Source organism: Equus caballus, chromosome 2 (genome assembly GCF_041296265.1).
Source record: "Equus caballus isolate H_3958 breed thoroughbred chromosome 2, TB-T2T, whole genome shotgun sequence".
In the NCBI taxonomy this organism is placed as follows: Eukaryota; Metazoa; Chordata; class Mammalia; order Perissodactyla; family Equidae; genus Equus; species Equus caballus.
In genome coordinates, this window is record NC_091685.1 from 36,397,574 (window position 1) to 36,409,922 (window position 12,349).

Genomic DNA, 12,349 nt, shown 5'->3' on the forward strand with positions numbered 1-12,349 from the left:
AATTCAGCCCAAAGTTCTTGGACAGTTTCACACTTGGTAGATTTCTCCTTTCACTTAGATCGGGGGTTGGCACCCCACGGCCCGTGGGCCCAATCTGGCCCACTGCCTGTTTTGTAAATAAAGTTTTATTGGAACACGGTCTCATCCACTTGTTTCTGTATTGGCTACAGCTCTTTCACACGACCCTGGCAGAATCGAGTAGTTGCAACACAGACAGTACGGCTCACAAAGCCTAAGCTACTTACTATCCTGCTCTAACAGAAAGTTTGCTGACGCCCGACCTCGCTTCCAAGCCCAGAAGGACTTTTCCCATCAAGCAAGGCCTAGCCCAGGGCTGGGCACGAGTGTGCTCCATAGTTCTCCTGGGGAAAGAAGACCCCCCAGCCACTCCGGGTTCCCGTTTGGCTCCCCTGACCTCGTCATGAGCTGGGTGGCAGGAGGATACCTGTAAAGGCCTCGCCCTCTTAACCCAGCCTAGAGCAGCTCCAAACTCTTCTGGGCCCAGGCAGAGATGCCCTACCTTGTCGACGAAGCTCCTGTCCTGCCTGCCCTCACAGTTCAGGTCGCAATCCAGAGAGATGTCTGCAAGGGGCGGGAAGAGGGTAGGTCACTACAGGGTGCCCAGGAGCCCAGCACAGGCCATGGTCTCTACAGTTTAGATCTCAGGCCATCTGGGACTGGGAAGAGGGAAGTCATTTCCAAGAATACATTGCCTATAGGTGGGGGCATCTGGAGCCTCTCTGCTTGGGCTGGGGAAAGAGGCCTAGAGGAGGAAGCAGGGTCAGAGCAAAGGCCCAGGTCAAATGCTGCCCCCTCCAGGAAGCCCTCCCTGACCCCTCCTTCTTCCACATCCCTATGGCCCTTGCTGTCTGGGGACGCCTTGTGGAGCCCAGGTCGCCCTGGACATTCTTGGTCTGGACGAAGCTGCCTCCTCTCCTTGGGAGGGGATAGGGAGCCTGGACTTCGGGATCAGACACACATGGATGCGAATCCAGGTTCTGGTACCTCCTGGCTGTGGGGCCTCCCTGAGCCTCAGCACCATCTCCCCCTCCCCAAATTCCAGCCCCCATCCCACCTTCTTACTGTTTCTCTCTAGGAAGCGTGGGAGATTTTACAGCACAAATGGCAGAGAGAAAGGAGGAATTTGAAGCGATTTTTAGACACGTGAAAAGATACCCAACCGCCATGCCACACGTGGATGAATCGCACAAACACAAGGGGGGTCAGAAGAGGCCAGCCCCTAAGAAGACATGCGCAGTATGACTCCACCCATAGAGAGCTCAAAGGTAGGCAAAAGCAGTCTGTACTATTTGGGTATGCATATTCGGATGATAAAGCCATTTTAAAAAGCAAGGAAACACTATCACAAGATAGTGGTTACCTCTAGGGGCCGGAGGGGGTCATGATCAGAGAGGGGCATGGCGGGGGGATCTTGGGGTGCTGGTCATGTTCTGTTTCTTGACCTGGGTGATGGCTGCTCAACTGCTGGCTTTGTAGCTATTCACTAACGTGTGTGTACACACTTACACTTATATATAACATAAGGCTTTACACACTTGTCTGTCTGAGTATTTTCCAATGAACAAGGGTGTGTGTGTTCAGGGAGGGGAAGAGAGGAGATCCCCAACCTCGGTCCTAACTAAAGGAAGGCAAATTAAAGCAACAATGAGACGCCAACCTCTCCGACTGACACAAATGGAAAAAGCTGATGATGCACAGTGTCGGCCAGGCACTCCTGTGCACTGTTGGCAGGTGTACAAAGGGGTACGGTCTTTTGGGAGAGCAATTTGGCAAAATCTATCAAAATTTCAAACGTACGTTCTCTATAACCCAGCAGTTCCGCTTCTAAAAACGCCTCCTGCAGAGAGAGCATTTCCAACCGTCTTGCTCATTATTCTCCAAGTGCTGGGACTAATGCAAACGCCCACCAGGGTGCAAGGAGCCCCCCAGCATCCTTGGCAACACAAGGTCAGTGAAGCATCTTTTCATTCGGGTTCTGATCATTGGGGCTTTCTATTCTGTGGATTGCTTGTTCATATTTTCTGCCCATTTCTGTTCATTTGCTGTATTTTTTTATTGATTGAGTTTTCCATAATCTGTATGCACCGAGTCAGCTACACGCCTCACAAATTTCTTCTCCCAGTTCAGAGCTTGACTTTTGACTAGTCCTCTGTTACACAGAAGTTTTAAATTTTAATACAGTCTGATTTATCAATCTTTCCCCTTATGGTCTGTGGGTTTTTTTTTTTTTTTTTTTTGCTGGGTTAAAGAAAACCTCGACTACACTGAGGTTGCAAAGATATTCTCTTCTAAAAGCTTTAAAATTTTGATAGTCAGCTTAAGATTTTAACCCATCTGAAGTTTATTTTTGACCGTGGTAGGAGGCAGGGCTCCAGTCCACTGATTCTGACGTGATAACCATGTCCAGGTTCTCTATTGGTTCCTGTGGTCTAAATTTAGCCCTGTGCCAGTTTCACACTGCCTCACGTACTACAGCTTGAAAAAATTACTCATATCTGGTACTATGAGTCCCTCCATCATGTTCTTCCTCAAAATTGTCTTGGCCGTTCTTGTCTTTTGCTCTTCTACGTGGCTTTTAGGGTCAGCTCTAGAAAGTTCTATTAAAAAGCCATGTTGGGATTTTGATGAGAATGGCATTGAGTTTAGACTGACGCTGCCCCAGAGCTCATGGATCCCCATTCTGGATTTTTGTTTCTCTTACTCTTTTTTCGTCTGTGTGTTTCAGTTTGGGTAACTTCTGCCGCCCTCTCTTCAAGTTCACTGATTCTTTCTTCTGCTGTGTCAAGACTATCTATAAACCCATCAAAAGCAGCTTTGATCTCTGTTACCATGATTTTTATTTATAGCATTTCCATTTGACTCTTTTTTTTTTTTTTGAGGAAGATTAGCCGTGAGCTAACTGCTGCCAATCCTCCTCTTTTTGCTGAGGAAGACTGGCCCTGAGCTAACATCCGTGCCCATCTTCCTCTACTCTATATGTGGGATGCCTACCACAGCATGGCTTGATAAGCAGTGCCATGTCCGCACCTGGGATCCAAACCGGCGAACCCCAGGCCACCGAAGCTGAACGTGTGCACTTAACCGCTGTGCCACTGGGCTGGCCCCATTGACTCTTTCTTACAGTTGTCATTTCTCTGTTGAAATTCCCCATCTGTTCAAGCATGTTATCCACCTTTTCCTCCAGATCCTTTAATATATTAATCTTGGTTACTTTACATTTCCTGTCTGACGGTTCCAAGATCTGAGCCATCCTGCATGGAGTTTATATACCAATTTGTGAAGAACTGGCAGAAAAAATTTAAGTTGGAAAAAGCAAGGTCCAGTTCCATGTCTTTATATGCTTCATTTTGCTTACAAAAGGGGAGAATGAATATACCGGCGTCCACAGGTCTACGTGTATCAGCACAGCTTATCTCTGGGCTAGAAAGGTGCTGGGTCCAGGGAACTGGAAGTCTTGGGTTGGAGGGAAGGAGGTTTACCTTCCAATGTAGACTCTTTGGTACTTTTTCAACTTTATTTTTATTTATTTCTATTTTTTGCTGAGGAAGATTCACCCTGAGCTAACATCTGCTATCAATCTTCTTTTTTGTGTGTGTGAGCCCCTGCCACAGCACGGCCACTGCCAGATGAGTGGCGTAGGTCCACACCTGGGAACCGAACCCAGGCGGCCGAAGCGGAGCGTGCCAAACTTAACCACCAGGCCACTGGGGCTGGCCCTGTTTGAATTTTTTTAAATGTGCACTTCTTACTTTAATTTCAAATATAAAACCAGTTGATTTTTATAAAAAGACCCTTGTTCACTGTCATTCCCAACCACTCCCCACCGTGCCCGGCCGAAGCGCCTGCTCACACCCTCAGCAGGGCCCCGACTTACCAACACAGGTGAGGTAGAGCACGGCGTAGGCCAGGGGCAAGGACTCACGGCTGGAGTGGTAGGAAATCTGAACCTGCAGAGAGACGGGCCCAGGGTCACGACAGCCGAAGCCAAGGGCCCCCACCCCAAAAGACAGGCCTTGGAGGGTCTGCCACGGAGCGGAGGAGATGGCGGGAGCCTCTGTGCCCCATCAGCTCGGCCTTTATCAACGCAGCTCTGCCGTTGGCCTTCTCGCTGCCATTTTTTCGCATGTCTCAGTTGGCCCATCTGTAAAACGGCAATCATTTGGGAGGGGTTCCCTGGAGAGCCGGGTCCCAGTGCGACCGATGACCCCTGTGAGATGTTGATGAGCCCCCGCTCCCCTTTGGGTCTCAGTCTCACCATTTGTAAAATGAGGAGCTGGCCTGGGCAGGGTTTGGGGACATGCTCTCATCCGTGGGATCCAGACAGGCCTGGACTTGAGCCCAGCACCTCTGGGTCCTGTGACCTTGGCCAAGACCCTTCACCTCTCTGAGCTGCCTCCATTTCCTCATCTGCAAAACAGGGACCCTGCAGGTCCCCGCCTCCGAGGACTGTAGTGCAGCTTAGAAATGACACCTGATTCCATAGCACGCGCCCAGGAAATACCAGCTGTTGTGACTGGTGGGCAGGTGGCAGCATGTAAGAGCTCACACTGTGGATGCACCACGTGAGAATATCCTGGGGAAGTGACTGTCCTCTCTGGGCCTCAGTTTCCTCAGCTGTAAAGTGGGGCTAATGAAAGTTCCTACGCTGCAGGGTTGATTATAGGCTGTGAGAACTCAAGAAGGAACACAGGCGATGTGCTCAGGACAGTGCCTGGCCCACAGCAGTCACCCAAGAAGTGTCAAAGGTGGGGATGACGACAAAGCAGTTTGAGGCAGACGCAGCAAAGTCCCCTTTGACCCACGGCTCTCTGGTTGGATATTCCCTCCTGATGTGGGTCCCTCAACTCTCTCATCTCAGCCAGAAGATTCAGAACCTTACAGAGGCCACTCACCCTTCAGTCCCGGGAGCCCCTAAACGCTGCAGTTACTGACCCCCATGTGTCAAGCCCCAGCAGTGATGCTCACCTCAGACACAAGTACCTGGATCCTGGCCGAAGGTGGAGGGGGACACTTCGACCCTCCTCAATGCAGTACTTAGGGCCAAGGAAGTCAAGGTGGAGAGGCGTCCACACAGCCCCCAGCCCAGCAGGGCACCCGGGGTGGGGGGGGCCCTCACAGGCTGACTGGTCCTCTTGCCCTGCCCCGGGGCCTCTGTCCACGTCCTCACCATCTGTGCTACTCACTCGATCATGTGACTTCGGTAAGCCATGCCCCTTGCTGGTCTCAGTGTCCTTGTCTGTAAAATGGGTTCACTGAGTCCTGCCCCACCTGCCTCACAGAGCTCAGTGGGGAGGCTCGATTCAGATACACAGATGGGAACAGAGGTGGGCGTGATGGAGGGAAACTGTCCCCAGGTCAGGCAGGTCTGCATTGAATTCTAGCTCTCCTACCGATTAGCTGTGTGGCCCTGGGGCAGTTACTCTGCACCTTGGTGGCCTGCTTGTGAAATGAGGATCAGACCCTGGCTCTCAGGACGGTTGTGAGGGCTGGCTGAGGTCATGCCTGCTCCGAGCCCGGCACGTGGTCAGTGCACCTTAAGAGCCAGTTTCCCGAAGCATCTCTCCTGACGTGGAGCAGGAACTGCCACTCCCACCTGCCAAGCCCCGGTTCCCATCAGCCCTTTAAGGGGGCTCACCTGTGCCAAGTTCAAAGGCCACCCCATTTCTCGCACTTGTTAAATGTTCCCTGCATGGGCCCAGAACACTGCCTGCACCCTTGCTAGCTGAGTGAGCAGAGAGAGCAGAGAAGGGGGCCATCACGCCTCTGAGAAGGGAACAGGGACAGGAAGAGAGTGGATTAGGGGAAGGCGAGGCACCATGGGGAAAGGGTCTCCCCAGGCGGCGTCCCTCCCCGGTCCTTGCTTTCTCTCCTACATTAAGAGGGGCAGAGATCATGTAATCAACCCTCAGCCTACAGATGGGGAAACTGAGGCGAAGGGGTGACGTGACACGGCAGAGGACACGCAGTTTGGGTTTGTAAGTTGCAGAGCTGGTCAGCTCCAGGGCCAGGCGCTCACCCACCGTGCTACCCTGCACTCTGGGGAAAGAGGGCACTGGACCTGCCTCCCCGCCCCACCCCCAGATCAGGGGACCCACTCACGTGACTGTCGTTCAGGTCGTTGCTGGGAGAGTTCATGACCACAATGATCTCTGACCCAGCATCAAAGTGCCACCGCCTGGTGTCCGCGCGCTCCCGGCCCCTGTCCACACTGGGACAGATGTAGATGTCCACACCAGGGGTCCCATAGACCTCGAACATCTCTGTGCCCTCAGGTACCGACCTGGGAAGAACAGGGAGCCATGGAAAGTGCTAGAGCGGGGAGCCCTTGTTCAGATGCTCGAGCTTTGGCTCAAACTCTTGCTTCCTCCAGGAAGCCTTCCCTGACCACCCCGGCCTCTCAGAGCCTCACAGGAAGCTCCTGGGAGTCAAATCTGGACCCCCCCACAAATGTATACACATTCTCACATTCCAGCGCTCTGTGTTCACTAGCATTTCCTCTGTGAGTTTCTTTACCTCCTAACAGAACTGCAAGCTCCCTGGAAGTCAGGACCAGTCGCGTGTTTTATTAAATTTTGTTGAGAGCTCCCTGTGTGCCAGGCACCTTACATTTACTAGCTTCTTTTATTCTTACAAGTCTGCAAAGGGAGCCGTATCATCTCCATTTGACAGGTGAGAAACTGAGGCTCAGAGAGGTCAAGTAACAAGCCCGAGATCACAGAGCATCAAATGGCACAGCCAGGTTTGCACTTGGGTCTCTGACACAGAGGCACCGTAGTGTCACTTGGGAAACCTGGCCAGATTCAGCCCAACGACCAGGCATTATTATAGGGTTAAAAATTCTGTGATGTCATCTGGCCCCGGGGCTGCATTTCCCGTGCTCCCGCTGGTCTGGCAGTCCCGTGTGAAATCAGTCTGTTCCCCTTCTGATTGTGGGGTGCCCACCATACATGCGGGCGCTGCTGGGCTCAGGCAAACATGCCCACCTCTCTCTCCGCCGCCCTGGAGCCTTCGATCCTGCTGGGGAGCTGAGGACAGAGCACAGCCCCGGCAGCCAGAGGGGGCTCAGGGTCACAGGGTCAGGGGTCAGCAGGACCACACAGGGAGAGGCCACTGTGAGCCGGAGAACCAGAAGGCTTCCCGGAGGAAGCAGCACCACTCCCCCAGGGGAGAACAGCGTGCCAGCCCCCTCGGAGCTCCTTGGTGTGTATCATGTCATCCTCACAATAACCCTGGGAGGTAGGTCTATCATTGTCCCCATTTTACAGATGGGGAAACTGAGGTTAAGGAACCCGTCCAAGGTCACGGAGCTAGTAAGTGACAGGACTGGGTTCCAAACCCAGGCCTTCTAGCTCCTGAATCCACATTCTTATCCACCCCTTTCCCAAGAGTCATAACAGCAACGAGCAACCCTGAGACCCCATCCCCTGCCCTCCCACCACGGCAGGCCCAGCATCAGGTCACCTAATCCTCACCACAGCCCCGGGGGAGGCGTTACCACTCCTGTGCACACACGGGGAAACTGAGGCCCAGGATGGGGAAGAGATTCCCACTCCCGTCCTTCGTCCGCTTGGAACAGAGCAGACCGCCCCCAAAACACTCTCTTCCTTGGGTGTGAGGGGGCCCCCGTCTCCAAGTGGCTTTTTAATAAAAGGAGAAATGAACCAAGGCCCAGCTCTGCTCCATCAGGCAGCTCACACCCCAGCGCATGGCTCTGCCCGGCGTCCTCGCCAGGTGGGACGGGCTGACACACCCATCTCTCCTCCCAGGCAGGGCTGTCAGATTGACCAAATAAGAATAAAGAACACCCAGCTGGACTTGAGTTTCAGATAACCAACAAACAATTGTTTCAATACAAGTGCGGCCCAGGCAATATTTGGGATATACTTGGACAAAAAATGATTGTTTATCTAGATTTCAAATTTAACTAGGCATTCTGGATTTTATCTGGCAACTCTACTCCCAAAGCCTGTAATTTCCAGGGCTGGTGGTGCCCTCTGTCCTGTTGTCCTGGATGGATGGGCCAGGCCATCGGGGACATGGGGAATCTGGATAGAGAGGCATGGGGACATAGAAACCAAGGGAGACAGAGACATGGAGAGACCCAGAGAGTTGGAGAGCCAGAAAGACAGAGGCTCATAGAGACAGACCAGCATGAGGGGCCCCCTCATATCCAGGAGCAGCCTCAGCTCCACCCTCAGGTCCGCTCCCCGAGGCACCCAGCCTCCAGCTCCCTGGGAAGCCTGTAAAGGTTTTGTGGAACTCCCCCCCAACCCCGAGCTGCTCCCGGGACCCCAGGCATCCACAAGCTGGAGCTGAGCACCCTTGTCGTCCTTCTGGTAGGAAAGTCCCACCCAGGTCCCAGCCCCTGGGTCTGGGCGATCTCAGTCCAGCCCCCTGCACCTCCCCGGGCCGGGTCCTGGGTGTCGCCCTAGGGGACGTGCCCCCGCCCACGACCAGCCCGCAGAAGCCCGGAGCCCAGGCGGTGCCAGGACCAGAGTCAGGGTCAGGTTCCACACCAGGCTGGGTGGCACATCAGCCAGGTGACCTTGGATAAATAGCCCAGCCTCCCTGGGCTCAGTGATCCCGCCCATAAAGTGGGATAATGACACCCGTTTGGCCCCCCTCCCGGGCACTGTGAGGCTTAGTGCAGTAATTGATAGGAAAGGCTTGGAAAACCAGCTGCCCAGGATGGGGAGAGGGATTATTAAGGTAAATTAGGGCCCAGGAAATGGGTGGATGGAGCCAGGTCAAGTGGGTGGCCTGGGGTGTCCGGGGAAGGACTCCTGGAGGAAGGCAGGCGAACCCAGGACAAGGAGGAGACACGTCTGAGGGGAAGGCGTCTTCACTGAGGAACCTTACAAGGTCAAGCACAAACTCAGGCTGTAACAAGTTCATTTTCACTTCATCCCTGTGTAATGGGGAGCCAGCGACGGTTCTTGATCAGGAGATACAACACAATGAAGCCGTGGTGAGGTGGTTAGCCCATAGATGCTGGGCCCAGGCAGCCTGGGTCCAGATCCCAGCGCCACCACTCACTAGGTATGTGACCTTGATGGAGTGACTCGGCCTCCCTCTGCCTCTGTCTGCGTCTATAAAGTGGGGATGATGAGAAGAGGAAAGGAGTGGGTGTGTGTAAATGCTCGGGATGAGCGAAAGTCAGAGGTGACTGAACCCATGCCCTCATTTCACCACTGGGGAAACTGAGGCCCGGAAGAGAAGGGACTAGAAGGTAGGGTTCCAGACCCCCAGTGTGGTGCTCATGCCCTGTTATGGAAGACGTGTTAGGAAGAGAAAGGGGCGGCTGCTGAGAGGAGAGCCTGCATCAGGTACGGGAGGATCTGGGTTTCCCATCTCCTGGAGGACAGAGGAAGAGGCCTGCAGCCCACCTGGGTGAAGTTATTCCTCCAGGCCAGGCCACCTCCGCCTGCCAGCCTGCTGCTCTAGACACCCAGCCCAGCCCTGGTGGGGGGCACACATGGCTTGGGGCCTTGGGCTCTCCCCAGCTGAGGCTGTTCACATGCGGGACAGTCCGAGACCATCCCCAGCCAACCGCTCCAGCGGCACAGCCAGTCCAGGAGGTGGCGAATGGTGGTAAAACATGGCAGGGTGACCAACAGTTCTGGTTTCCCAGGGACTGAGACGTCACCTGGGGTGCAGGATTTCTGGGCTAAAACCTGGAAGGTCTGGGCAAACCAGGACAGCCGGTCGCCCTCACAGGGGCCAGCCCCAGGCCCACCTGTTGAAAACGCAGATTCCAGGACCAGAAGTGCCCAAGGCGGGGGCCTGGAACCTGCATTTTCAACCACACTGAAGCCCAGGGAAGTCTGAGAGCCACCACGAAGGGTGGACTATCTCCGAGATGTTGGACTGTGGTCCCCCCAGGGACCACACAAGTCCCTGGGAACCAGGACAAGGCAGGTCTTCTCTGTGCTCAGTGGTGAGGAGGGCAATGGTGACAGCGGTGATGAAGGTAGCTCCCTTAGCCACTTGGTGTGGGCACTATTATCCCCACTTTACAGATGAGGAAACTGAGGCTCAGAGATGACAGGCGACTTGCCCAAAGTCACACAGCCGGTGAGTGACAGAGGAGCCAGGACTCACAGCCAGCTCTGTCTCCACTCCTTTGCAAACCCAAACCCGGGCTCTCCCTTCATGGGCTCAGGGACTCAGCCTCTGGGAGAACAGAACCGAACACTTCAGAGCCAAGAACGGGTGGGAAGGGTCCCTGTGGATGAAAACAGAAAGGCCGACAAGACGACCGCCAAGGTCCCCACCGAGCTGGCCCGGGGGCAGAGGAGACCGAGGCCCAGACACACAGCTCGGGCTCTGGTGGCAGTTCCAGATGCCCCTCCCTACTCAGCGGGGCTCCCAGATCCCGACTCCACCGCTGACCTCACCAACAGCACCAGGGTCAGGAAACCACTGCGCCTCCTTGATCCCGCGTTCTTCCCGCCCCTGGAAAACGGCGGCCACGCAAACCCTTTCTCCAAAGCCAGGACGGTCATGGAGAGCTGAAGACGCCTCAGGCTCCGGGGCCCAGCTCTCTGCAGGGCAGGGCAGAGCAGAGCTCTGACATCAAACAGAGGCCGTTGGAGACAGAAGGGCAGCCGCCTGGTGAGCCCAGGGAGGGGGCTCAGAGGCCGCCACGAGCAGAGCTTGAAACCCATGTTCTACGCCCACCTCTTCAGGGTACCCACGGGGAAACAGGCCCAGGAAGGAAGAGGAAGTTGCTCAGGATGACACAGCAAATGGTGACAGAGCGGGGACCAAAACTTAGGGTCCCTGGCCCCAGGTGCCCCGGGCCTTTTCACTCTACTAGACGCGCTCTGCTGAGCATGGGGTGGCGGGAGCTGCCCGCGCTTCCAACTAGGGCAGTGGTTCCCAGCCCTGGCTGCACGTTCATCCCCGATGGATGCTGAATAAACTACAACAATGGAGCCAAAGGGCCCCAGGTGATTCAGAGGTGCACCCAGGATCGAGGACCCCTGAACCGGAGAAAAGAGGGGGCGGATGGCTCGTCACCAGGCACGGGCCCTTAAAGGGCATCTGCTGATGGAAGGAGGGGCCCCCACTGAGGGAAGCTGGGTGGCAGCCACCCCCTCAAGACCTGCCCAATGCACCTAACTGTGGGACGCCCTGCCTTCTGTCCTTTGCAAGTGCTGCGACTGGGGATCAGTCCGCAGTGGGGAGGCGTGCACCCCAGGATCAGGTTGCCCCCTCTCGGAGGCATCTGAGCTGCCATCAGGAAGACCAGGAAGATTCAGCCGCCTTCTGTGAACAGATCAGAGCCTGACGCTTCTGGGGTCTCCTGAATGTGGGGGTCCTTAGTGCCAGCACAAGTGCTCCACAAGCCCCACCAGGACCCCCAATCCAGATGAGTCTCAGCACCTCTGTGACTCAGTTTCCCTTTTACCCATAGTCATGGATCATTTGCTTGAATTAGAAGAACTGGTTTCCAGTTTTAGCTCTGTCCCTAACTGGCTGTGTGACCCTGGACCTCGGGTTCCCTGTCTGGAAGGTGAGGGGGTGGGTAAGACTTAGTGTTGTTGTTTGAGCCCCCACAGATGCATCCACTCACCAGCCGGGGGACTGCTCGCCAAGCCCATCTTGTGACAAATCCCAAAGATGACTAGCTTCGAGGGCCCCCTTAGCCACGGGAGGAGCCACAGCCTGACAGCCCCCCAGTATTTCCATGTGCTGTGGGGACGCCCGGTCGGCAGGGTTCCATCCATTTACCATTCTTATCCTCTGGCCGTGACCGTGCCCCTTGGGGTGGGCCCCCACCAGAGGCCATCCTGAGGCTCTGAGTTTGCCCAGGACGAACCAAACCAGCCTTCCGCCCGCTCCGAGACTCTGCTGAAGTCGACGTGGGTGTTTGAACATGGAGAAAGCAACGCGGAATGGAGGAAGCCCCGCAGGCTTAGGAACCAGGTGGGATCTGGGTTCAAGCCCCAGCTGTGCCTCGTGGGGCAGGACTCGTCAGGCCACACCCTCTGAGCCTCGGTTCTCGCATCTGTAAAGTGGAGACTATGACACCTCCCTCGGCTGCAGTGACAAGTCGCGAGATCTCAGGGGCCAGCGCGTGGCTCAGCGCACCGAGAGTTCCCCTTCCTTCCCTTTGCCCATGAGAACCCCTGCTTAGGAAGGCAAGGCCCCTGCCAGTTCTGGGCCATCTCTAACTCAGCGCAAGGCAGGCAGCCAGGCTGTAATCCACTGCCACAGATAGAGAGGCCCAACGGGCTTGCCTGTGCTCATCCTTCAAGGCTCTGTTGGTGCCCTTCCTCCAGGAAGCCTGCCCTGCCTGCTCAGCCTACCCTAATTTCTCTTT

The 12,349-nt window shown here is 55.2% G+C and overlaps 1 protein-coding gene across 1 annotated transcript in view; it reads right to left on the minus strand.

Annotated features, from left to right (window-relative positions):
* The window catches only part of PADI3 (peptidyl arginine deiminase 3), a 31,699-nt gene that overhangs the window by 16,492 nt on the left and 2,858 nt on the right, over window positions 1-12,349 (minus strand). Inside the window, exons 2-4 of the mRNA XM_001488029.5 lie at window positions 6,121-6,301; window positions 3,896-3,968; window positions 521-582 (exon numbers count right to left, since the gene is read on the minus strand). Of these exons, the coding sequence (XP_001488079.2) occupies window positions 521-582; window positions 3,896-3,968; window positions 6,121-6,301 (316 nt within the window). The remainder of the gene's footprint in view (window positions 1-520; window positions 583-3,895; window positions 3,969-6,120; window positions 6,302-12,349) is intronic.